The sequence below is a fragment of the Pleurodeles waltl genome, chromosome 4_1, assembly GCF_031143425.1.
Source record: "Pleurodeles waltl isolate 20211129_DDA chromosome 4_1, aPleWal1.hap1.20221129, whole genome shotgun sequence".
NCBI classification, from domain to species: Eukaryota; Metazoa; Chordata; class Amphibia; order Caudata; family Salamandridae; genus Pleurodeles; species Pleurodeles waltl.
The window spans coordinates 167,680,357-167,708,042 of record NC_090442.1 but is presented as its reverse complement, the minus strand read 5'-3'; the positions used below and the strand labels follow the sequence as shown (position 1 = coordinate 167,708,042).

Sequence of the window (27,686 nt, the reverse complement as noted above, 5' to 3'; positions counted from 1 at the left end):
GGTATTGGTACTGACAGGCTCCTGGTGGGGTCAGCACCTCGAGACTTGGTGAAGCGACAGCGTTGATCTCCTGGACTCACAACAACCTCTTTCTGGTGAGATGTGCTCTCGGTGGGCCCGATGGTCAGCAAAATGACGTACCGGGTAGATGCAGTCTGTACCTGCAGATACAGGGGGATGACTCCTCCACCCCAAAGAAGATGTTAGCTTGGTGTTGAAGTGCTGGGCGGACCTCTAAGTGTTGGCTGAGGATGCACAGCTTTTGGAGGAGTCTGTGCAACTGTTGAGGTCCCAGCCGCAAGGCAAGGTTTGGCGCCAAGATTGGGGTAAGTCCCTTTTTCCCCCTCACAGTGACTGCTCTTTGTCCTTCTTTGGTTCCCAGGTAAACTAATCTGAATTCCCGGTGTCAGTGGGACCCTAAATACTGAATCTAGGGCTACTTACTCCTGAGGTGACTACACCCCCTACATGACCACCTCCTGTAGAGAGCAGGCAAATTCCTGACCCAGAGTTCTTAGATTCACACAAAAAGAAGATGGTGAAACCCTTTCTTGGCTGTACACTTCAGGTAGCCCACCTTAGTGGTGTGACTAGCCTAGAAGTGCAACAAGCCTCCTAAATATCTAATTTTCCGCCTGCTCTGGTGCCAAATGGGTCTCAAGGCAGGGGGTGGCATTGTCCAGGTCTGTGGGGAAGTTAGGGTTCCATATCAAAGGTGGCAAGGGCTTTGAAGCCCCTGGCTCGGATATGCTAAAATCGCTAGCCATGCTGTGGGAGGATGTGTGATTGCCTTCCTCCAGAGCAGGAGTTGTTTCTGGCGTCTGAGAGCGTGTGTTCTCACCTGGTGGGGGTCAGAAACTAGTCTGTGGTGGCAGGCTGGTCAATACCAGTCAGCCAGCAGACTAGGGGGCTAATAGGTTTTCAGGGGACACTTATAAGGTGCCCTCTGGGTACATGTCATAATAAGTCTGGTACTGGCATCAATACAGATTTATTAAGACAAGGAGCTTGATACCACACACCATTAATTTCAGTGCAGACTTTATGTAACTGGGCAACTCGTAATGACCAGTGCCCAGTACATGTCCTTAAATTAAGATGGCTGCATGATCACCTGCAATATATAGCAATAGAACTAGACATTACAGGGGCCTATCTGCCCATGCCTTAGGGCTCCAAGGCCTCCTGTAGGGGGGACATACATACATTAAATGCAGTGGGTATGGGCACTGCACACAGGGTCTGTGCAATGTTGTGTTTTCAAAACGGTTTGCACTATTTCACCCATTCTGCAATAGCAGTCTGTGTGTGTATGGGTCCCTTAGGGTGGCCTAATACATGCAGTAGCCCTCGGGGACCCTCTTTAGGACCCATGCCCTAGCTACCACTGTACCATTTACTAGGGACTTACGGGGTACTAAAGTCCTTGCCAACTGGGTTACAATTAGATATTTACCATGTTTTAAGGGAAAGAGCACTGGCACTGGGAGCTGGGTCAGTAGGAACCCAGTGCAATTTAGTCGAAAAGCATCAGTACTATGGCAAAAAGTAGGGGTGACCATGTCAAAACCGGCACTTTCCTACACCCCTGAAGAGGCTGCATATGCCATGGGGCATGCTCTACCAGAAGGATGCAGGAGGCCATCAGTACCAGGAGCCTCAGAGTAGACCTCACTGAAATCCAGCACAGAGGCTAGCCTGAATGTACTGGACTCTCTTTCCAAGGTGAAAGGCACAAAACTGAAATGTGTCCTGAATGGCTCTGATGAAGGGAATCAACTGAGAAGGAGTCAGGTGTGACTTTGGCACGTTTATAGTAAACCCCAAAGATAACAGGAGTTCGCGGACGACTGCCACCACCATCACTTTTGTGAACACTGGAAGGGAGCCAGTGAGACCAAAAGAGGGTGCACAGCAAACTGGAAATGCTCCTCTCCAATCATGAACCTCAGGTAGCACCAATGTGCCGACCACGTGAAGATATGGAGACGGGCATCCTGCAGGTCCAGTACCTCCATACAGTCTACAGGGTTATCAGTGAACAAGATTTGTGCGTAACTTGAATTTGTTCTTCTGGAGGAAGAGATTGAGAAGGCTCATATCTAAACTGGGCCAAAGACTCAGACTGTTCTTGGGCCAGCACTTTCTGCAGCAAAAGGGAGGGATGGTCTTCAGTCAGTCGTTGGATAAACAGCAGAATATGTTTTGAGAACAAAAGAAAGGACAACGCTGACGGCAGGGAATGCCTCTTCTGAAGCCATGAAAGGACTGGCGGAATTGCTGCTGCTGGTGAGGCAGGGTAGAGAGGCTGAGAGCGAACTGTAGCCCTACTCTCTCAAAGCTCTCAAGGGCATAGTCAGCCTGGTCACCAAACAAGTGAGCCACATAAAGTGGCATATCCATTAGGGAAGACTGGACGCTGTCTGGGAACCCAGTGCATGAAGGCCATAAATGGCGACGAATGGCAACACTTGTGCCTATAGCCCACACAACAGAATCTGTGGTATCCCAACCACAATGAATCATCTACTTGGCCACATAACAACTTTCCTGAATAGCCTGTGAGAGGACAGGACGAAGATCTTCAGGAACCCTGGGGAGGACTTTCGCCACCAAGTCCCAAAGGGCATGGGTGTAGTGACCCAGCAGACATTAACTGAGTGGAGGTCCAAGCTAACTGAGAACATCAACCCAATCATTTCTACTCTCTCGGGTACCCATCAGTCTGAGTGGATAGAAAATTGATGGGGTTTATCTGGCTAGTGGGAGCTCGCACCACAAGCCTATCCAGAAAGGGGTGCTGGGACACAAAGGCCAGGTCGCCCTAGCAGTACAGTCACACCAGGCAATCTGACAGTTCACAGGAGGACCCGTACAAGGCTTAACCCAAGCTCCTAGGACAGTATCGGTCAGTGCATCATTGAATTGGAGAAGAGGCTCAGAAGCAGTCTGGCCAGCAGACCATGACTCCCGTCAGTACATTTGTTTTCACCTCCATGGTGGTCAAGTAGAGGTCAAGCACTTCTGCCACCCTATGTATAACCATGGCGTAGGAAGCCAATTCTTTGGTGGCTGGCCCTGGAGGAGAGAATAGCACTCTTTTCGGTGGCCTATTGAGCCCATTAGACGAGAAAAATCATTACCCTGTTCACCATAACTGTCTGAATTTGTTCCAAATAGGGAATGGAGAGAACGTTGTCTGCCTTGAGCTAAAGCTAACGGACCTCGTTCAGATTTGGTTGTGATTTCGGTCAAAGTAGGAATGGTGTTGAGTCGGTATTGTAAAGGATGATGGAGGCTACCAATTCGGGAGCCGAAGACAGCACTGGCGTTGCTAGGCCAAGCAAAATGGTGGGTGCCAGTGGCAGCACTGTTACACAAGCACAAGCTGCTCAGGGGATCCTGAGGTACTGAGGCTGAACCTGCCAGCAGTAATCCAGGAGAAGGGTCACTCTGCATCATGGAGCCTGAAGGTGTGCCAGAGGAAGTCTGTAGAGATCCGAACAGTTGAAGCATGGCTGAGCAGAACTCTTCTATTTAGGTCTGGTATGGCTGAAGGGCCTGGAAATTGTGCTGAAACCACGTGCATAAACCACTCTTGGGGAGAAGAACCGTTGCTACCTACGAGCTCTGTCATGTAAGTGGGAATATCGAGGAGTGGATCTCGACTTTGGATTCATATGTTTTGTGCTTACCTGAAGATCCAGAGCATGATGAAGACCAGCTTCTAGAGCAGCTCCAGAAACAGGTACGGGACTGAGCCTTGGACCTGTAGTGGGACTTGGAGCGGTCCCGATGCGGTGTCCTGTGCTTGGAGATTTAACATTTCACCTTGTGTCCTCTGATGGCCTATGGGTTCATTAACGTACAGTGGTCTCAGGTCTTGAAGTCAAGACTTGATTCCATACATCACAGGCACACCTGCTGAGGATCTGTCACAGACATCTGTTTGAACAGTCCCTTGCGGGCTTAAAACCTGTTCTAGATGACATCCCTTGCGCACTGAAAAAATTTGGTTGAAAATCGCAAATAAAAGTGTCTGAGAGAAAGCTCCAGATCTGCATCTGATGGCATAGAAAGAAAGCAATTTACGTTTGCACATGGAAGTGGCACCAAAATAAGCTTGGAAGTCATTACTGGAGCGGAACAGTATCAATGCAGAGCCACAAGGCGCCATCTTGTGGCACACAGAGGTAGTACGGAAAAGTTTCCAGATCAATCAGACAAATGGGGAATATTCAAAAGTTTAAGAATCTGTGGCTAGAAGTCTATCAAAAAGGGTTTATGGTGGCATGGGATAGATGTCACAGTTAGGTGAATGGTGGAAGGTTGTTCTGGGTGTTGTGGTAAAATCTTAAAAAGTAAGAAGCCACCAATGCTAAGTAGGCACATGCCTGAATCTCTGTGGGAGGAAGTTGCCATTGGTCTACTAATTCTCAAGCAAGGGGGAAGAACATGCTACCCCAAATTTGTTTGTGCTGGTTGATTTGTTTGTTAAGTGACCAGAAGTCAAGCATGTGTGTACATGACATGCTTTGAAGAGTGTTGAAAGATATCTGGAAGAGTTGTTTCTGTGTGAGGTTCAACCCAAATCCATTCTCTGACAATGGGGTGGATTTCTGTTCATGTGAAATTGAAGCATCTTACCAGAAACATGGTGTGTTGTGAGGCATCAAAATGTGCACTTTACCATCCAGAAACTGTGTGATAGAGTTATTTAATAAAACCTTGAAGGAGGGAATTCAGATTGCAGGAGTAAATAGCATGCCGTGGAAAGACCAGTTCAAGAAATGTGTGTTTGCATACCACATGTGTCAGCATGCTATGACGGTTAGTTCGCCTCAGAGTTATTCTGAGGGAGAAAACCAAGCACATGTGTTTTCTTGGTTGAATGTCATGGCTGGATTTGGAAGGGAAAAAAGAAGAAGTTTTGTCGAGGTAAGAGGAAGGAAAGATATGACAAAGAAGTTGCTACCGGCGTTTTAGACTTGAATGTGTGTGAATTGGTGAAGGTTAAGACCCTAAACAGACATGCGTCATGGTCGAAGTTTTGTTGCCCAATGCAAGTCCTTAAATTATTTAAGAAAGCTGCAAAAATGAATGATAATAATACCTGGAATAAGAGTAGAGTGCCTAAGTTCCAAACGAATGTTGGGCATACTGTAAAGCCTAAGAATCCTTTGCGTACAAGGGGAGAATCCTGCCATTGGTCAAGGAAGGAATGTGGTGGAAGGAGAAGTCTCAAGCAAATCAGAAGTCCCATCTATTTCAAAGTTTACATTTTGTTCTGAACAAGCACATTTTCAAGATTTTAGTTGCAAGTCGTTAATGTGTTGCTTTTCCCATACAATGTGTATTTATGTGGCACATTGACTAGTTGCACTGGTGGCATTCTCATTAGTAGTTTTTACTGTTTTATTGCCTTTATCTTGTTGTTTGTTGGATTAAAAAAAAATGAAGGGAGAAGTGTGATGTCCTGAAATGTTGGTGTAGCTGGGTGGAACTTCAAAGTGAAGAGTCACTGCTGGCTGTTGGGCTTGATGCGGGTGAGGTTTGCCTAATAAAAGGAGCTTGCGGTCTACTCTGAGCATCAATGTGTCAGACCTGATCCTTTCATAGCATTACCATTCTAGTCACAGCTCTGGAGCCAGGAATGGTGAATGAGATGCTAGTAAAGTATTATTTAAAAATACTAGTAAAATACGTTGTAGCACTGCAGTCAAAACTCCTTTGACACATTTTTTATTTTTTCCCCTATGGGTGAGCAGATTATACAAATCATCGTAGACTTCCTTGATTATGCACTTTGTTTAATGTGCCACAGCAGATGGCATCAGCACTCACTATGACCCTTACCACCATGACGGGCAAACATCACACACATGCTTTTGGCGGCCAGGCTCACTACAGAACACACGTGGAGGTTACCCACTTATACCCTCCTACCAATATGTGAAGTTCAAACTTTAGTCCATATATGCCATGAAAAATAAACAGCTATATTCCACAACAAATTAAACAAATTCGATACGGCTTGGACACCATTTTCCACCTATACATAGAACACTTCTTTGGAGTGGGTGTGAGACCTAGCTCCTTCTCCAACCCTCCTACTTCTAATAGAGATACTGATAATTAACAATCAAATACTCAAGTATGATGATGGTTATGCGTTGTTACTTATGTTATATAATACAACCAAAATAATTGCTAGGTCCCTCTTAATGTACAAATATTAATCATTAATATTGGACTTGTGGTGTATAGACAAAGCTAAAATTGTGAATTGCTTCTCACTTGCTAAAAGAATGCCATCTACATATCTATGTACCTGTTCGGTTATGTTAAGTGTACCTGTAATATGCGCACTCACCGAGGAGGGTATGGGGGGGCTGCATGTCACCCTGTCTCGGTCCTGTATGAAGAGCCACATTTTTTTTTCTTGAATTCTAGAACTGAGCTGGTGGCTCTAATGTGAAGGGTGGGGAGTATGTTCCAGGCTTTAGAAGCCAGACACAAGAAGGCATGGCCGCCTGCTCTGGCTCTTCATATACAAAGGACCGTAGAAAGAAGTTGGTTAGCAGAGAGGAGGTGTATGGTTGGAGTGTGGAAGCCGAGGCAGTTGTTTAGGTGGGTGGGGCCTTAACTGTGTAGTGAACTATGCACATTTGTGTATGGAGAGCCAGTGGCGGTGTCCGAGGCGAGAGAGATGTGGCTGTCTGGCTGCTGTATTCTCATTGGTCTAGAGCAGCTTGAGTTTACAAAGATACCAAGCACTCAAAGTATTCAAAGAGAATTCCAAAGGTAATTGTAAGTCAGTCTTAGATAAGTCCAATCAAGTGACTTTTATTGAAATGTGGAAGATTCCATGTTCCAAATTGCATATATTAATACAACAACCAACATGTGTTCCGCCATCATCCTTGACTTTTTCAAGGCTAGAAGTTTATAAAAGTACAAATAGCAGTAATGGATTTCCAAAGGTTGATTCACAGTAAAGCTTCCAAGTCTGAAGTTATGAAGAAAACTCATCAAGGAAAAATAGTCTGTGAATGAGCCTGTATAATTGGCGTTTCTAGGAGTTATTGGAATGTCTAGTTAAGTTGAACGATGGTCAAGCTAAGAACTGTCTTCCAAGTACATGGAAGGAATTAGAGTGGGGAAACGTTTTGATGGCCACCAGGCTGAGAACTACAGAGTCAGGTCTTTCCCGACAAGCACTGCCTCACTCTTGTCAGAGTTGGGTTTGAGGCAGTTGGCCTTAATCTAGAGGGTGACTTATGACATGCACTCGAACATTGCTTGTGTGTCGGTGGTGTCCGTGTCCAGGCCGAAGTTGAATTGTGTGCTGTTGGCGTAGGAGATTATGTTGATTCTGACAGCTTGCAGAATGTTGGTGAGTGGGGTCTTCTAGACAGAATATTCATCCTTCAATTGTTAGGGATGGAATAAAGCTAATGCAAACCAGTTCACAGTAAAACGGCTTACAAACTTGCTTAAATCGCTCAACAAGAAAGTAACACCACTAAACTGATAAATAAGCTTTCAGTATTTATATAAGTAAGCAGTTGTGGTTGCAAATATGAGGAGAATATTAGAAGCATGGGAGTTTTTCTCTACTGAACTGCTATGTTTTATTATCCTCTGCCCATTCCTAATTATCATTATGAAAGTTGAGTGGAGGCACCATGGCAACATGAACTATATGTTAAGCTGGTTAAATGCAAAGTGATGTGATATGACATCCACCAAACAGATTTTCCCAGTAATCACTGATCCTGACAGTCAAGCTTTCCAAAAGAGTTCATGTCACTGATCTTCACTTATTTGACAAATACCTTCTTACTCTATTTATCAGTCCTAAAACTATTTAGCTTCACATTAAGCACACTGAAGTGGGCAGTGGGTAGGGGGTATAGTTTAAGATACTAACGCAACAGTTCCATACCTTTTTCGAAATGTCAAGTGGGCCCTTTGCAAACCTGCGGATGAAGCTACAGAGCACTGCAACGAGTTAATGCTTTGGCAGGTTTGCATTACAAAAATGAAAGAGGCAATATACAATACTACCCATTATCAGAACAGCACCCAAGGTGTACAATTCCGTTACTGTCTGAATAAAAAGGTATTGCAGCCCTGGGAAGAAGGGCTGGCGATCTAATATTAAAATTATTACAAGCAATAATGAGATGACTCAATGTCTGCTCCCACATGAATAAAGTTTATTTGCTAGTAGGAACACATTTTATTTGCTCCTATGAAAAGGAAATGAAAGTGCCAGACATTCCCCGTTTGGCAGAGCAAAATCAATTAAGGCAGTACTTCATGTGCAGTATTTACCTCTTTGGCAAAAGTCAGCACTGTTAAGTGCCAGACACGTAACTCCCAAAAGTGTGATTTCATAAACGACACAAACATGGTGCATCAGTGCCAAGGAGTTTGGAATCTGAGAAAAAAACACACTGTACGACTGTGATGCAAGGGAGAAATAGAAGTATTGTGGTACTTACTGAACTTGGTTTTCTAGAAAGTTCATGTAGCGATACAGCAGTGTGTAAGAAGGTGAAAGGATCCCCACAGACTTCATCCGTGCGCCCCGCTCCAACTGGCTCTCCACTGGCATGTTGGCAAAGCATGCCAAGCCGAAATAATGCCCCTTACGAAAATAACTGCAGAGATGAAGGATGAACAGTGTTAGGGCTGAGTAAACAAAGAGTAAACAATGGAGGAACAAGATTGTTACCCTAGTAATTAACACTCTGATAATAATAGAACATACTAAGATTGTAGATGCATAATTTAATTGTGAAAATAGTCTTACCACAAAAAACAAAAATACTTCAGGAAGGGGCCTTTTGGGGCGGGAATATGTACTGCATGGTACACAGGCATGTCCCACTGCCCCGAGTGCCCAATTGCAAATGTATCTGGTACACCAACGCCTAGTTTGGCCCTGGTGTCACACTAATCTAAGCGTGTCAGCAGGGGCCTAGGCCTGCCCAAGACTATCTGAGGTCCTGCACCTGTCATGTGACCTGATGGCCCACGAAGTGGATCCTTATTATGGGCAGTGAACTACTTTCCCTGGCCTCGTTGTTGTGTATAAAGCAATGGTAGCAACATATTGTGTTTTTTTCGAGTCCCTCAGTAGTGTGAGAGCAACTTTTTGTTTGTGTTACAGAGTTAGGCCTATTGCCCAACTAAGTAAAGATCCAATATTATAAGTACGCCTATAACCTTGCTCTGGCATCCTGTGTATACCTTGCATGTGGAGTGCAAATAGCACATGACGTGATAAACTGTAAGTGAGCCTAAGTAATGGAGGCCAGAGGGATCCATTTTGAACGCCCCTGGACTGGTATAGCACAAGTTGGGTGTGTGAGGACTGTTCTACCAGACAGTGAAAGTGTATTGCATACGTTCCTGTAGCTAGAAGGAGCAGATCCACACTCTGAAGTGAGGAGGATAAAGACCGGGCTACCTGCAGAAATAACATGAGGCCTTTTTTTTTTTTTTTTCTTCCAGCAAGGAGTTGCTGATTAGTCCTCCTGAGCACTGCATTTTGATGGATGGTTAGATTGAGGGGTGGGACTGCAGACTGTTTTGTTAGGTGAGGACATTTCTAGGTGAGGGCTGCACCTTCAGTTGGGCCGATCGCAGCCCGCTGCAGAAACCTTACAACTCAATGTCTCTGTTGTGGGTGTTCCAGATTGCAAAACTGCTCCAGTGCTATCTGCTGTAAGAAACATCACCCCACACAAAGGCTGCATATAGAACAAACAGACCTGGAACACAGTGGTCTTGTTCTACTTTCAAGTGTCCTCCTCAGAGTCCATACTGACTAGTGGAAGGAGTGCTCCACAGAGTACTTAAAGGACTGCCGTTCAACCAGGGCTGGTGTTAGCCCTACAGCCAGTCACCCAGAGGTAAGGGCACCATTACCTGAAGCTTGCACTTTCTGCTGGAGGACCTGTGGCTCTGCCCTGAAGCACCTAGAAGCTTGACTGCTGTAATAAGGAAGACGTCTTTCTGGTCCTGCAGGAGTGACTGTCCAGGAGGTATGAGGTCAATTTAGGCCCTGCTGCCTATGGAAGATCCAGAGAGCTGACTGTACAAGACCACTCTACTGTATGATCATCTTAGGCCCACCTGGGGCTACAACTGCATGACTGCCATAGGCCCAGATAGCAAGCTGCAACTGTGTGATTGCTGTAGGTCTGGACAGTGGCCACAACAGCTGTGGTTGCTCCAGAAGGTGAACAGCACCCAGAAAGTAACTAAAGAGGCTTGGACTTTCAAAAAACCCCAAATGTGCAGCACCATATAAGCTAAAACAAGTGAACTTCTGTAGTTCTGGAGAAAGAAATTCAAAGGATATAAATAACTTAAGAGTGTTTCTTTGCCAGATAAGTCGTTCTCTCACCAGCAGAAGTGATACCGATTCAATTCAATTCAATTCAATTCAAAACTCAATGAACAACCACAGAGAGGTTTCTTCTTTTGACTGTCTGCACATGACACCGCTACACAAATATCTCAAAGATAAATTATGCTGAAAGTTGGAACCTTAGGAAGGCAAACTTAGGTGACTTTCAGGAGCTCTCAAATCCCTCACTTGATGGTGCTGGAAGAACCACATGCTATAGTGAGTGCTCTCTCTGAACACATTTCTTCACAGCCAATATCAATAGCTACTCCCATGACAACATTCAGTGTCTTAGCTTTAAGTCTCCAAACTGAAAGTTAGGTTCCTAAACATCTAAAGCACAGGCATTTAAAACCTCCACACTGTATGAAACTTTCAGGGGAAGGTAAGGCAGCAGCAACCAGAACTCCCTATTTCGTTAAGAGATTATCCATACAGAGCTTGAGTGTTAACACTAAACCAACACTATGCCAAGAAGGGAAACAGCCTTTACAACAAAATCTTTAACATAGCCTTTAACTCGCAGGTAAGTACCATGTAGGTAAATACCAACCAGGTAAGTATTTGTACCTTTACCATGTATACATTTATAATGTAGGTAACAATTATTGTTATTTTTTTTAAAGGGTTTAGGTGCATGTGGTGGTAAAGAGAGCTAATGGTAATTTTAGGGGATTTAGGGGTGGATAGCGGTAAAGGGTATTAAGGGAACTTTTAGTGTTTAGGAGAGGGCAACGGTAAAATGAGGTATGAGAAAATAGAGTGAATTAATGGTGTGGTTGTGTGACCTCACTGTGTAATACATGTACCAATCCCTGTACGACTATCAGGTTGTGTTTGTTAAACCCTCTAGCTCATCCCTGGGGAGCTGTGGCTCTGAGCAGCAAGGCTTTCACAAATGAATCAGTGTAGAGCATTTAAAACAGCACCAAAACAAATAAGTAAGAAAAATTGACAAGACACCAAGGAAAAACAACACCAATTTATAAAAATAGGCTGTATTTTTTTTTTTAGACACCAAACAAAAATGGTTCCAGAGATACAGATTCTACAAGTTAAAGTAAATATGCACTTTCTACTTGAACACGATCAGGCACTGGCAAGTTCAATGAATTTGACACTAAAAAACTTTTTTCAAGGAAAACTTGGCTAAGTATCAATGCTGTTACTTTTAGTGACGTTAGGTGATCAACTCCGGCAGAGACCCAGTACTGTGTCCTCACAAACAGTAATCATGAAGGAAGGAGCAGTCGCCAGTCAGTTCTAGGCACTTTTATCTCCTTTCATAGACTCATATAGAAGTGGTCCTGATGCAAGTAATACAGGATGCTGAAGCTGCTCAAAGATGAGATGCAATTGATGTTGGTGGGGGGAGGGGGTGGGCGGGAGCCTTCCTGCAGCCAGTGCTTAATTTGTAAATAAAAAGGTGCTGGTGCCCAAAGCCCTCCTCTTAAACACGCAGCTGCTGCAATTAAATGTGTGAACATGGAATACTGAGGCAGCGTAATCCTGAAGCCATCTCGGGCCTCTTCAATCCGTATAAAGCCACTCCGTGCTCCTTCAGCTAACTCTTGCAGCTTGCAGCTTTCTACTTTCTCCCTTTGTGACGCTTTTTCATTTTTCCCTTCATTCGTCCTTCCCATATGTATCTTTTGCTCGCAGCAATTGTTTGAGGCAGAAGAATAAGCCCCGGCCCTCAAAAATAAGTGCTGGTGCTCAGCACCGGAAACAACAAGCACAAATTAAGCACTGCCTGCAGCTACTCCTCAGTCCACGGGATTGGTGAGGTGATCCTGGCTGTAGGGGTTGACGTCTCTAAGTTCTATCGGTCCTGGTAGAAGTCCAGTCACCACTGCGATACCAGTCACCTGGTGGCGCTGTCAAAGGCAAATCCTTCCTCGGCCAGTAACATGCCTTCTAGGTGACCAAGTTGCATTCAAACAACTCGCCCAGGTCCATCAGACTCGGGTGCAACTTAGAGCGTCAGTTTATGGTCCTTGGTGCTGAATGTCGACAAGGAGCAGCAATATGATGATCTGGGCTACCAAATCACCCCATTAAGCTTCTTCAGCTATTGTGACCCTGTGATGTGAACAGGAGGTCAGTCAATTGACCATTGGAGCCTCTTGCTTCAGCTGGGCTCAGGAGTCGACTACTCCACGAGCAGGAGGCAGCAGGCACTGTCCCTTCAGCTTTGCTAGCCACCAGGTTCAGTCAACAGTGATGCAGCCTCTCTTTGCCGTGCTCTGGTGCTGCAAGGCAGCGCTTCTTCAGTCCTCTTCTCCAGTCTGTCGAGATCATAGTTCTGGGTGCAACGGGTGCCCTTTTTATGCTCAGAAAATGCTCTCTGGGTTAATCGTGGTCAGTAGTCAAAGGGCTACTAATTTGCCTCCCTCCTGATGACCACTTCCTGCAAAGTGTGGCATCTGGCTATCCCAGAAGTCTCTATTCTTCCCACTTTCAACATGGCAGAATCCTTCTCTGACTGTAGAGCTTCCCTAGCCCAATCCAGAGTTGTGGCTAACTAGGAGGCTACACAAAACCCGAAAAAAATGGTTTGGCAACTAGTTTCCCCTCCTCTTCCCAAGTGCCAGCCTGTCTACCTAAACAACAGAGCAGCCTTTCTCACAAGTGTTCACTACTTCTCTGAAGCTCGCCTTTTGTGCTAACACATATATGACTTCCTGCCAGGGAGAGACAATGCCCACCACCCCCATGTAGGCTTCTATTGTCTCCTTTTCTAGGAGCCATTTCCACATCTTCCCATGAGGGCAGGAAGCTATCTCAGGGACAGATCCTGTGTACAACCAGAGACAGGAACTGGGGATTTAGAGGAACAAAGTGGCAACGTTGTATAAGTTACACACTGCAACAGGTTACATTAATTTCGACATGGGCATCAAATCAGGCTTAATGCAACAAGTTGTTTGATACCTTACAGCATAAACTTTAGTAGTCCCAGTCTAAAGTTAGAAGGGCTGCTGTGGCTGACTGCAACTCTGCATTTCCCAAAGGGGCTACTAGCTTTTCCACAATACAAATAACAGTTGCAGGTTTTCACCATTGAAACATGTAAAAACACATGTTCTTCTTCTTAATATACTGCTCTATGCCTTAGGGTTCAATAAGGTTTATATTAAAAAGGGGGAACTTGGCTTTGCCATAACTTTAAACTGCAAAGTCTGGTTAACAGTTTTAAACTACCCATCCAGTTTGCAGTGGCAGACTAGGAGCCATATTTTACCTTGGTCACGCCCAAGGGTGACGCAACCACTGCTAAAGTCCCTGGAGTGACTGACAATCCATGGGTAGCATTTACCAGGGACTTACAAGTAAGGTAGCTTATGCCAACTGGGTATAAGCCAATCAAACATATACATTTTAAGTTTAGGGCATAGGCACTAAGGTGTTGCTTAGCTGGCCTCAGTTCAATCGGAGTCAAAAAACCAGCAGCATCAGTCTAAACCTTTGGGGGTGACCATACAAAAAAGACATTTCCTTCCAGGAAGTAAGGATAATTTTAGGGTTATCGGGTGGATAGAGGAAGAGGGACTGAAGTAACTATACCTCAAGCCCTCGTCATGCATTGCTTAGGACTTCACATATTACATTACTCTTAATATATTCTATGACAACATTGATAACATGAAGGCGACATCTGAAATGACATAATTGATGACAACATATTGCATGGACGAGGAGCAAGTTATAGTTAGCTCATTTAACTATAACTGTTGAATTCCAGTGTTTTTTGTGTAAAATATATTGTTTTACCGGACATTTTCACATAACTAGAACCAGGGGTGGGCGATAAACTCCGCTCCACCGGCGGATTTTTGTCCACCCTCCCTTATGCATGCAACACGGAGTTCTAGCCAAACTCCCAACAGCAAATTAGCGAGCGAGCATTGCCTCCCTGTACGTGTCAGGGGTTAAGAGGGCACCTGGTGAATTTTCCCAACACAGGCAGCCGCGACTGCTTGCATTGTGAGAGCTGCCGCTAGACTTGCAAATCTTCTTGAGCTGCAGCGCCCTCTGGCAATCGGTCTAGCGCCATTCACACTGATTTCTAAGCGTGGGACAGGTTCCTGGTGCTAAAAATCAGCGTGCCATACAGATTTCCACCTGCGAAACTCAGTGGAATCACATGCAATTTTTATGTAATTCAGCAGAGTGAAACTCTGTGAGTTTCGTACCCCCCCCCCCCCCCAAAACTAGAATGTCACTTGAACTTTTGTTTTTGTTCCCCACTGGATTTTTAAGGTTGTATTATTACCATACCCAACTATAACGCCACTATAACTTTAGCTTATATATTTATATGTTTGTGTAGATCTATATACACACACCCCTGCCCCCCGAAAATATATAAATTAACTTATACTTACTGTTCATAGTAAAGACATGCATTATAATTGCACACATTGTAAGGTCATACATGACCCCCTGTCGGTGATGCACAGGAGTTTGTGGGGCCCACCCTGACTTGACAATCAACCTAGGCCCTCCTGGTGACCACAATATTGTCCATAACGTGGGCAACCTAGGAGTGGCGGGCTTTGAGAGTTGGAGACCCTGATCCAATATCTGCCGATGGGAGTCATACATATCCCACCCAGACTGCTCGTGCTGCCCCTGGTCAAGCGGGTCGAAGGAATGGCATTTGCCCACTCTGAACAGACTGGTGTTTAAAATGCATTATACTGGAGCGTCAGCCCTCTATCTCTTTCCTCTTTGATGCGACAGTGGCTCTCTGGAAGCCTTACTGTGGCTAATTCCCAGAGACATGACTATGGGAAAGGATAGACCCTGCTTCTCAATCAAGGATTTCACCACAAGTGCTCCGGAGCCTACCAAAACACTTACAGGCGGAGACCCCCTCCATTCGTTGCCCTCTGCGTCCCCATATGTACAACATGTCCTCCAGACCATCCAGGTGTCCGGAGAAGCCATGGAATCAAAGACTGGGAAAGTCAGCATAGACGTAGCCTTGCTGCAACAGGATCCTCACAATGTGGTAGGGCGGGTGACGGAGGTGAAGGGGCATGTTTCTTCACTCAAAAATGACTCCTCTAACCTCAAATCCCAAGAAAATAACCCGCTTGTGACGGTTTGAACTCCAGAGCAGAAGATGGCAAAAAAAATGCTCTGCAGAAGCAACCTCAGTATGGTGGGCTCTCTCCAAGGAGTCGAGCCCCAGCCCCCTCCCTAACAACTACCCCCCCCACACACACATACACACACAAACACCAGACAAGTTTTGTGGAGAACTGGTTTTGTTCTTGGATGCCGGAGGGATTCTTAGCCCAGTGGTTCACAGTGGAAAGGGCGCAACACTCTTTGACCCCAGTGGTCCCCACCCAGGGCCACTCCTCAACCGTTAATTATTAAAATCCTGAACTTCCATGACCGTAACGCTATACTTCACAAAGCCCGCACCCATAATAAGCTTCTCTACCCTTCGTCTCTTGTTATGGCATTCCCGGACTACACTAGAGTGACACAGTTGCAACAGAAGTCCTTTGATGCGATAAAACAGAGTGATGTTGATTTGTTACATGCTACTCTTCCCCACAAGGCTGCGGGTTGTTCACCACTCACATTCTCAATTCTTCGATATGCCAGTGGATGCTTGGAAGTGGGCCACAGAACAGCCATTCCTCTGTAAATGTGTTCCTCCAGAAGACGGCCCCTGCTACTCCAAAACCAACCAACACTCTCTCCCTGGCCCGTCACCGCTCTGACTCCAGGGGTAGGGGAGTGGGACGTAGACAATCATCGATATCTCTGGAGGCCATCCTTCCTGGATCCTAGCCAGACTGATGGTGCAGCTGTGCCTGGGCAGTCCCATGCCATGTCGGAGGCTGACAGGGTTACTGTCCCCATGGACACAGACTCATTGTTGTGAACAGATCAGCAGACCATCAAATACTTACCCTTAACCCAGGGTGCCTAACATTATACGCATCCTTTCATCTTGATTCATGCATAAAAGGAGATTTTCTTCAAAGGCCCAGTTATGGTTTCTGTTATTGTCGATAGGTGTTATTGGGTAAAAGATGCTTCTAGGGCAGCAGTGTGGGGTGGGGTTGGGAGCCCACGAGGCTCACTGGTGCTGGTGCTGGACAACCCAGTGCATATATGAACATGGTGACAAGAGGGATGTGCTTCTGTATCAGCTGGAGACCAGGGATATTGGCTCGCAACTTATTTCTGCTGTGACTGACTTATTGGGGTTCTTAGTTACTACAGTCGAAGAGAATACAGCAGCATTTGCTACTTACTATAAGCAGCTCTACGTCAGTCGGCTACATCCTCCCATTCGGTGCGCTCAGCCGCTGCTCACAGACATACTTCTTCCTCGTCTGCCAAAAGTCCAGCAAAATGCCCTTGCAGAACCATTCACTAAAGAGAGGATCCAATCGCCCATCTGCGTCTTGAAGACCCTTGGGCCCCGACGGATTCTCCCTCGACTATTATTTCAATTTTTGGGACATAATGGCCCCTCATTTGCTCCAGCTCTACTCCAATGCCGTACAAAAAAAAAGATCTTTCCTTCTCAAGAGCTTGATTTGGCGACTATTGTCACCCCCAAGACTGACCAGCCATCGACGGACTGCAGGTCCTACCGTCCTATGTCTTTAATTAATGCTAACATTAAAAGTTACGCTAAGATCCTCCCTGTGCACCCAGATCAATGTAGCATTATGCCAGGATGCAGCACTGCATTACGCGTGTACACGCCACCATCGCTTGTGTCGGTGACATCACAGAAGAAACGGCCTTACTCCTAGTCGATTTAAAAAAGGTGATTGACACAGTATATTGGAATTATCTTGGAGCACTGCTCTACCGAATGGGATTTGGGTTCCATTTTCAGGTGATGTCTCTCCTATACTCCCATCTGACAATACAAAAGTCCTGATCAATGGGGTGTGTTGTTGTAAGTTTGATCGGGTGCGGTACCAGTCGGGGCTGGCTGCCGCCGCCACCACCACTACCACCACCACCACCACCACCACCACCACCACCATCATGCAGTCTGTCCATTCCGGATCACTGACGAACCCCTGTCCTCATCACATGTTCAACCTCTGAAACAGCACCAACAACAAGCTCACGGACATCTTCAACACATCTATCACCTCAGTCACCTTCCTGGACGACTGGAAACACTCAGAGATCAAACCCTTCCTTAAGAAACCTGCCATCTACCTCAACGAGTTTAAAAACTTACAACCCATCTCCCTGCTCCCTTTTCCTGCCAAAGTCCTCGAGAAGGCCATCAACCAACAACTCACAGAAGACAGAGAACAGCAACCTTCTGGACACATCTCAATCGGGATGCCGCACCAACCGCAGCACCAAAACTGCCCTGATCGCTGCAACTGCCAACATCTGATCCCTCCTGGGCAGAGGAGACTTGGATACCCTGATCCTCGTCAACTTCTCTGCCACCCTCAACACTGTCTCCCATCACACCCTGATCAAGAGACTCCACCAGATCCAAGACAACCCCCTCAAATGTGCTGCATCCTTTCTCTGCGGTAGAACTCGGAGGGTCCACCTTCTTCTCTTCACTTTGGAGGACAAGAACATCATTTGCACCGTCCCTCAAGGACCATTCCTCAGCCCCACCCTTTTTAACACCTACATGACCCCCTTCGTCAACACTGTCAGGAACCACGGTCTAAACATATCCTAAGGCAGATGACACCCAACTCATATTCGCGCTCCGAAGATCCCTCCACCATGAAGGCAAACTTCCAACTCTGCCTGACTAGCATCACCAATTTGGAGGCAACACAACTACCTCAAACTCAACACAGATGTGACAGAAGTCCCAATCTTTAGGAACACCCCCTCACTGGGACATGACTTCTGGTGGCCCTCTGACCAAGCCTGGAACCTCAGCATCATCCTGGAGAGCAAACTCACCATGAGGAACCAGATCAAAGCAGTCTCCTCTGCTTGCTTCCTCACCCTCCACAAATTTGTAAGATATTCAAATGGCTCCCTGTCTCCACAAGGCAAACAGTCACCCAAGCCCTCGTCACCAGCCACCTGGATCATGGCAACGCTCTTTACGCTGCAGTTACATCACACCTCCTGAAGAGACTTCTGCTCAACCAGAACTCAGAGGTCAGATTCATCCACAACATCTCCAGACGGACCTATATCACCCCCACCTGAAGAAACTCCTCTGGCCCCAGGTACATCAGAGATGCCAGTTCAAGATTTTAGTGCAACCCTACAAAGCCCTTCACAATCAAGGACCAGAGTACATCAACCACTGCCTCAGCTTCCACAGACCCTCCAGACTCCTGCGCTCTGCCACCCTCTTCCTAGTCTGGACATCCTGCATCCGCCGCAGCAACTGTGGAGGCAGGTCCTATTCCCACCTCGCCATGAAATCCTGGAACAGCCTCTCCATCCACCCGAGGACCTCTCCCCCCCAGGAATTCAGAAAGGGACTCAAGACCTGGTTCTTTGACTGAAGCCCTGTGCTTTCTGGCCCTAGCGCCTGGATACCTTCACGGGTAATTAACGCTTTCTATAAATCCTGACTGAATGACTGTAATGATAAACTCTCTTTCATTTTAAAGTTGGATTTTTCGGTACAATTTTGAAAAGGCCACTGTTCGAAAGTTGACATTTTCTTGCCCTTTTCCCTTTTGGGTCTGCAGCCTGTGTTAGATCACATGACTGGGTGTAGATGATAGTTCGACTTTGTGAATTCCTCCTACACAGTCCCATAATAGAGGGATTAGACTGGAGCAGACAGGATGGAGTGTGACACGGAGTACAGCCCCACTCACACAAAGGGCTGTATGACCCTGCATTGTCACTGCAGCTAGCTTGACACTAAAGCAGGAAATTCCATGTATTTCAAGGAACTTTTGCAGAAGCTTTGCACGCCTTATAGAAGAGCACCAAGGTATAACAAGCATTTGCAATGCAATCGGTCTCGGGTTTGCTCGAGTTAGAGCTATTAGCATTGTATATTCCTAACTGGACTTTCAATGAAAAGTAAAACAGTTGACATAAGGAAGCCGATTCAAAGCGCCACGGCCTCCACCATGAGCACAAAGGAGAGACACAAAAGGAAAAAGATGTTCGCTCGCAGTCAAACATATTGGCAAATGTGCAATTATCCCTGTAACAGGATCGATGGCCATGGCAGAAACAAAACTGCCCCAAGGATGTACAAATGTAAAGCATTTACCAATGATAAAGGATTTTTGAAAGGCAAGCTTATGAATGAGTGATAGTGATGGGAGTGCGGTGGGCGTGGTAAAAAGCCCACAGATAGATTACAACACGTCAGAACGCTTGCTCGCTCCACCTAAAAATAGGACCATCAGACCCACTCTTCAGTTCACTTCGGGACCTGATAAAGGACTCTGAGGATTGCTTGCTATTGTGACCTATGTGAACTCTGCCAGCCTGCTCCTGTACCTGGAAAGACTGCTTTGCTGTTTCGAGCCTGCCTTGAACCAATCGAGGTTAGCCTCCGCGCAACCCGGTCTCATACAACTAGATATCCGGGGTAGGCACTTTTAAGTTTCAGGTGCTAGTTTTCCTTACAACTTTAAAAATTCATAACTCCGGTTCTACTGACTGGATTTGTCATTTTGGTTTCAAATGATTTATTAAAATGCGCTCTATTTTTCTAAATTGGTTTGGGATTTTTATTTTGTTGTGTTTTCAATTTATAACTGTTTGTGTGCTGTATAAACTCTACTAAACTAAGTCGGACTGCTTTATGTGCCAAGCTACCCAGGGTTAAGCACAGATTAATTTAGTAATTTTTTGTGGTTCACCCTGCAAGGGACTGTGGCTGTTGCTAGACAAGGGCTCACACCTCAGTTAAGTAACAACACAATTTCTCACTGGAACTAAAATCTGTTTTTCACGCTTCAGCGATTGTCTGGTGTTTGTCAGAAGGTCAATAACTTTCATCTTAAAAATGGCTTAGGTACAAAGAAATTTAAGCATAGAGCATAGAGTATCAGATTTGCTATATGACAATTTTCTTGTTTTCCCCCTTTTTCCAAGCTTACTTAAAATGCGCGAAAACAATGAACACTTACTTAGCAAAGTGTGAAAACAGATTTTGCAAAATGTTGCTTCTGTCACCTCCTGTAGCACCCCAAGGTCTGCCCATGAAAAGCTTCTGTGAAGCAACTGGGGCACCACGGGTGGTTTTTTGAGGTCTACATGTGTTCAATGTAGAAGATTAAATGAATCCAACCATAGCATGCAGCAGGGCTCAGGCTGTTACAGTGGGGGTTTCATAGGGCCAGGGTGATGCTGGTGAAACATTTTACAAAGGGAAAGGATGTGGCATAAGGGCCAGAGCTGACGACTTTGCACGAGAGGAACCAGGTTTGAGTCCCGGGGTCGGCTCTCAGAGTTCATTTCATGTGCCAAGACAACAGTAGGAGATTAACAATTTACTTCTCTCTATGTAGAAGAATCTCCAAGATTCATTGACTTCTTGAAAGCTGAAGTGTAGGAAGTTGGCTCTGTATGTGCTATTTCAAAGTAAGGAATAGCATGCACAGAGTCCAAGGGTTCCCCTTAGAGGTAAAATAGTGGTAAAAATAGATAATACTAATGCTCTATTTTGTGGTAGTGTGGTCGAGCAGTAGGCTTATCCAAGGAGTAGTGTTAAGCATTTGTTGTACATACACATAGACAATAAATGAGGTACACACACTCAGAGACAAATCCAGCCAATAGGTTTTTATATAGAAAAATATCTTTTCTTAGTTTATTTTAAGAACCACAGGTTCAAATTCTACATGTAATATCTCATTCGAAAGGTATTGCAGGTAAGTACTTTAGGAACTTCAAATCATCAAAATTGCATGTATACTTTTCAAGTTATTCACAAATAGCTGTTTTAAAAGTGGACACTTAGTGCAATTTTCACAGTTCCTAGGGGAGGTAAGTATTTGTTAGGTTAACCAGGTAAGTAAGACACTTACAGGGTTCAGTTCTTGGTCCAAGGTAGCCCACCGTTGGGGGTTCAGAGCAACCCCAAAGTCACCACACCAGCAGCTCAGGGCCGGTCAGGTGCAGAGTTCAAAGTGGTGCCCAAAACACATAGGCTAGAATGGAGAGAAGGGGGTGCCCCGGTTCCGGTCTGCTTGCAGGTAAGTACCCGCGTCTTCGGAGGGCAGACCAGGGGGGTTTTGTAGGGCACCGGGGGGGACACAAGCCCACACAGAAATTTCACCCTCAGCAGCGCGGTGGCGGCCGGGTGCAGTGTAGAAACAAGCGTCGGGTTTGTAATGGAAGTCAATGGGAGATCTAGGGATCTCTTCAGCGCTGCAGGCAGGCAAGGGGGGGGGTTCCTCGGGGAAACCTCCACTTGGGCAAGGGAGAGGGACTCCTGGGGGTCACTTCTCCAGTGAAAGTCCGGTCCTTCAGGTCCTGGGGGCTGCGGGTGCAGGGTCTCTCCCAGGTGTCGGGACTTAGGATTCAAAGAGTCGCGGTCAGGGGAACCCTCGGGATTCCCTCTGCAGGCGGCGCTGTGGGGGCTCAGGGGGGACAGGTTTTTGTACTCACAGTCTTAGAGTAGTCCTGGGGTCCCTCCTGAGGTGTTGGATCGCCACCAGCCGAGTCGGGGTCGCCGGGTGCAGTGTTGCAAGTCTCACGCTTCTTGCGGGGAGCTTGCAGGGTTCTTTAAAGCTGCTGGAAACAAAGTTGCAGCTTTTCTTGGAGCAGGTCCGCTGTCCTCTGGAGTTTCTTGTCTTTTCGAAGCAGGGGCAGTCCTCAGAGGATGTCGAGGTCGCTGGTCCCTTTGGAAGGCATCGCTGGAGCAGGATCTTTGGAAGGCAGGAGACAGGCCGGTGAGTTTCTGGAGCCAAGGCAGTTGTCGTCTTCTGGTCTTCCTCTGCAGGGGTTTTCAGCTAGGCAGTCCTTCTTGTAGTTGCAGGAATCTAATTTTCTAGGGTTCAGGGTAGCCCTTAAATACTAAATTTAAGGGCGTGTTTAGGTCTGGGGGGTTAGTAGCCAATGGCTACTAGCCCTGAGGGTGGGTACACCCTCTTTGTGCCTCCTCCCAAGGGGAGGGGGTCACAATCCTAACCCTATTGGGGGAATCCTCCATCTGCAAGATGGAGGATTTCTAAAAGTCAGAGTCACCTCAGCTCAGGACACCTTAGGGGCTGTCCTGACTGGCCAGTGACTCCTCCTTGTTGCTTTCTTTGTTCCCTCCAGCCTTGCCGCCAAAAGTGGGGGCCGTGGCCGGAGGGGGCGGGCAACTCCACTAAGCTGGAGTGCCCTGCTGGGCTGTGACAAAGGGGTGAGCCTTTGAGGCTCACCGCCAGGTGTCACAGCTCCTGCCTGGGGGAGGTGTTAGCATCTCCACCCAGTGCAGGCTTTGTTACTGGCCTCAGAGTGACAAAGGCACTCTCCCCATGGGGCCAGCAACATGTCTCTGGTGTGGCAGGCTGCTGGAACTAGTCAGCCTACACAGACAGTCGGTTAAGTTTCAGGGGGCACCTCTAAGGTGCCCTCTGGGGTGTATTTTGCAATAAAATGTACACTGGCATCAGTGTGCATTTATTGTGCTGAGAAGTTTGATACCAAACTTCCCAGTTTTCAGTGTAGCCATTATGGTGCTGTGGAGTTCGTGTTTGACAGACTCCCAGACCATATACTCTTATGGCTACCCTGCACTTACAATGTCTAAGGTTTTGCTTAGACACTGTAGGGGTACCATGCTCATGCACTGGTACCCTCACCTATGGTATAGTGCACCCTGCCTTAGGGCTGTAAGGCCTGCTAGAGGGGTGTCTTACCTATACTGCATAGGCAGTGAGAGGCTGGCATGGCACCCTGAGGGGAGTGCCATGTCGACTTACTCGTTTTGTCCTCACTAGCACACACAAGCTGGCAAGCAGTGTGTCTGTGCTGAGTGAGAGGTCTCCAGGGTGGCACAAGACATGCTGCAGCCCTTAGAGACCTTCCTTGGCATCAGGGCCCTTGGTACTAGAAGTACCAGTTACAAGGGACTTATCTGGATGCCAGGGTCTGCCAATTGTGGATACAAAAGTACAGGTTAGGGAAAGAACACTGGTGCTGGGGCCTGGTTAGCAGGCCTCAGCACACTTTCAATTGTAAACATAGCATCAGCAAAGGCAAAAAGTCAGGGGGCAACCATGCCAAGGAGGCATTTCCTTACACAACCCCCCCCCCAAACGAAAGAGGATGAGACTAACCTTTCCCAAGAGAGTCTTCATTTTCTAAGTGGAAGAACCTGGAAAGGCCATCTGCATTGGCATGGGCAGTCCCAGGTCTGTGTTCCACTATAAAGTCCATTCCCTGTAGGGAGATGGACCACCTCAACAGTTTAGGATTTTCACCTTTCATTTGCATCAGCCATTTGAGAGGTCTGTGGTCAGTTTGAACTAGGAAGTGAGTCCCAAAGAGGTATGGTCTCAGCTTCTTCAGGGACCAAACCACAGCAAAGGCCTCCCTCTCAATGGCACTCCAACGCTGCTCCCTGGGGAGTAACCTCCTGCTAATGAAAGCAACAGGCTGGTCAAGGCCATCATCATTTGTTTGGGACAAAACTGCCCCTATCCCATGTTCAGAGGCATCAGTCTGCACAATGAACTGCTTAGAATAATCTGGAGCTTTTAGAACTGGTGCTGAGCACATTGCTTGTTTCAGGGTGTCAAAGGCCTGTTGGCATTCCACAGTCCAGTTCACTTTCTTGGGCATTTTCTTGGAGGTGAGTTCAGTGAGGGCTGTCACAATGGATCCATATCCCTTCACAAACCTCCTGTAATACCCAGTCAAGCCAAGGAATGCCCTGACTTGAGTCTGGGTTTTTGGAGCTACCCAGTCCAGAATAGTCTGGATCTTGGGTTGGAGTGGCTGAACTTGGCCTCCACCTACAAGGTGGCCCAAGTAAACCACAGTTCCCTGCCCTATCTGGCATTTGTATGCCTTGATAGAGAGGCCTGCAGATTGCAGAGCCTTCAAAACCTTCTTCAGGTGGACCAGGTGATCCTGCCAGGTGGAGCTAAAGACAGCAATATCATCAAGATAAGCTGTGCTAAAGGACTCCAAGCCAGCAAGGACTTGATTCACCAACCTTTGGAAGGTGGCAGGGGCATTCTTTAAACCAAAGGGCATAACAGTAAACTGATAATGCCCATCAGGTGTGGAGAATGCTGTTTTCTCTTTTGCTCCAGGTGCCATTTTTATTTGCCAGTACCCTGCTGTCAAGTCAAAGGTACTTAAGAATTTGGCAGCACCTAATTTATCTATGAGCTCATCAGCTCTTGGAATTGGATGAGCATCTGTCTTGGTGACAGAATTGAGCCCTCTGTAGTCCACACAAAACCTCATCTCTTTCTTTCCATCTTTGGTGTGAGGTTTGGGGACTAAGACCACTGGGCTAGCCCAGGGGCTGTCAGAGCGCTCAATTACTCCCAATTCCAGCATCTTGTGGACTTCCACCTTGATGCTTTCCTTAACATGGTCAGACTGTCTAAAGATTTTGTTTTTGACAGGCATGCTGTCTCCTGTGTCCACATCATGGGTACACAGGTGTGACTGACCAGGGGTTAAGGAGAAGAGTTCAGGAAACTGTTGTAGGACTCTCCTACAATCAGCTTGCTGTTGGCCAGAGAGGGTGTCTGAGTAGATCACTCCATCTACTGTGCCATCTTTTGGGTCTGATGACAGAAGATCAGGGAGAGGTTCACTCTCTGCCTCCTGATCCTCATCTGTTACCATCAACAGATTCACATCAGCCCTGTCATGGAAGAGCTTAAGGCGGTTCACATGGATCACCCTCTTGGGGCTCCTGCTTGTGCCCAGGTCCACCAGGTAGGTGACCTGACTCTTCCTTTCTAGCACTGGGTAAGGGCCACTCCATTTGTCCTGGAGTGCCCTGGGAGCCACAGGCTCCAGAACCCAGACTTTCTGCCCTGGTTGGAACTCAACCAGTGCAGCCTTTTGGTCATACCAAAACTTCTGGAGCTGTTGGCTGGCCTCAAGGTTTTTGGTTGCCTTTTCCATGTACTCTGCCATTCTAGAGCGAAGGCCAAGTACATAGTCCACTATGTCCTGTTTAGGCTCATGGAGAGGTCTCTCCCAGCCTTCTTTAACAAGGGCAAGTGGTCCCCTTACAGGATGTCCAAACAGAAGTTCAAAGGGTGAGAATCCTACTCCCTTCTGTGGCACCTCTCTGTAAGCGAAAAGCAGACATGGCAAGAGGACATCCCATCTCCTTTTGAGTTTTTCTGGGAGCCCCATGATCATGCCTTTTAATGTCTTGTTGAATCTCTCAACCAAGCCATTAGTTTGTGGATGGTATGGTGTAGTGAATTTATAAGTCACTCCACACTCATTCCACATGTGTTTTAGGTATGCTGACATGAAGTTGGTACCTCTGTCAGACACCACCTCCTTAGGGAAACCCACTCTGGTAAAGATACCAATGAGGGCCTTGGCTACTGCAGGGGCAGTAGTCGACCTAAGGGGAATAGCTTCAGGATACCTGGTAGCATGATCCACTACTACCAGGATATACATATTTCCTGAGGCTGTGGGAGGTTCTAGTGGACCAACTATGTCCACACCCACTCTTTCAAAGGGAACCCCCACCACTGGAAGTGGAATGAGGGGGGCCTTTGGATGCCCACCTGCCTTACCACTGGCTTGACAGGTGGGGCAGGAGAGGCAAAACTCCTTAACCATGTTGGACATATTGGGCCAGTAGAAGTGGTTGACTAACCTCTCCCACGTCTTGGTTTGTCCCAAATGTCCAGCAAGGGGAATGTCATGGGCCAATGTCAGGATGAACTTCCTGGACAGCTGAGGCACTACCACTCTCCTAGTGGCACCAGGTTTGGGGTCTCTGGCCTCAGTGTACAGGAGTCCATCTTCCCAATAGACCCTATGTGTTCCATTTTTCTTGCCTTTGGACTCTTCAGCAGCTTGCTGCCTAAGGCCTTCAAGAGAGGGACAGGTTTCTTGTCCCTTACACAGCTCCTCCCTTGAGGGTCCCCCTGGGCCTAAGAGCTCAACCTGGTAAGGTTCAAGCTCCAAAGGCTCAGTTCCTTCAGAGGGCAGAACTTCTTCCTGAGAAGAGCGGTTCCCTTTCTTTTGCTGTGTTGCAGTTGGTTTCCCAACTGACTTTCCTGTTCTCTTGGTAGGCTGGGCCATTCTTCCAGACTCCAGCTCTACTTGTTCACCCTGTGCCTTGCATTGTGCTCTTGTTTTCACACACACCAGTTCAGGGATACCCAGCATTGCTGCATGGGTTTTTAGTTCTACCTCAGCCCATGCTGAGGACTCCAGGTCATTTCCAAGCAGACAGTCCACTGGGATATTTGAGGAGACCACCACCTGTTTCAGGCCATTGACCCCTCCCCATTCTAAAGTAACCATTGCCATGGGATGTACTTTTCTCTGATTGTCAGCGTTGGTGACTGTGTACGTTTTTCCAGTCAGGTATTGGCCAGGGGAAACCAGTTTCTCTGTCACCATGGTGACACTGGCACCTGTATCCCTCAGGCCCTCTATTCTAGTCCCATTAATTAAGAGTTGCTGTCTGTATTTTTGCATGTTAGGCGGCCAGACAGCTAGTGTGGCTAAATCCACCCCACCCTCAGAAACTAGAGTAGCTTCAGTGTGGACCCTGATTTGCTCTGGGCACACTGTTGATCCCACTTGGAGACTAGCCATACCAGTGTTACCTGGATGGGAGTTTGGAGTGGAACCTTTCTTGGGACAGGCCTTGTCTCCAGTTTGGTGTCCATGCTGTTTACAGCTATGACACCAGGCCTTTTTGGGATCAAAGTTTTTACCCTTGTACCCATTGTTTTGTGAAGAGGCTCTGGGCCCACCCTCCTGTGCAGGTTTTTGGGGGCCTGTAGAAGACTCTTTACTATTTTTAGTTTTGGTTGTCTCATCACCCTTCCCCTGGGGAGTCTTTGTGACCCCTTTCTTTTGGTCACCCCCTGTTGAAGTCTTGGACACCCTTGTCTTGACCCAATGGTCCGCCTTCTTTCCCAATTCTTGGGGAGAAATTGGTCCTAGGTCTACCAGATGCTGATGCAGTTTATCATTGAAACAATTACTTAACAGGTGTTCTTTCACAAATAAATTGTACAGCCCATCATAATTACTTACACCACTGCCTTGAATCCAACCATCTAGTGTTTTCACTGAGTAGTCTACAAAGTCAACCCAGGTCTGGCTCGAGGATTTTTGAGCCCCCCTGAAT

General features: G+C 46.8%; 1 protein-coding gene across 1 annotated transcript in view; it reads right to left on the bottom strand.

Annotated features, from left to right (window-relative positions):
* DENND11 (DENN domain containing 11) overlaps positions 1–27,686 on the bottom strand; it is a 139,223-nt gene that overhangs the window by 64,015 nt on the left and 47,522 nt on the right. Inside the window, exon 3 of the mRNA XM_069227973.1 lies at positions 8,511–8,669. Coding sequence (XP_069084074.1) covers positions 8,511–8,669 — 159 coding nt within the window. The remainder of the gene's footprint in view (positions 1–8,510; positions 8,670–27,686) is intronic.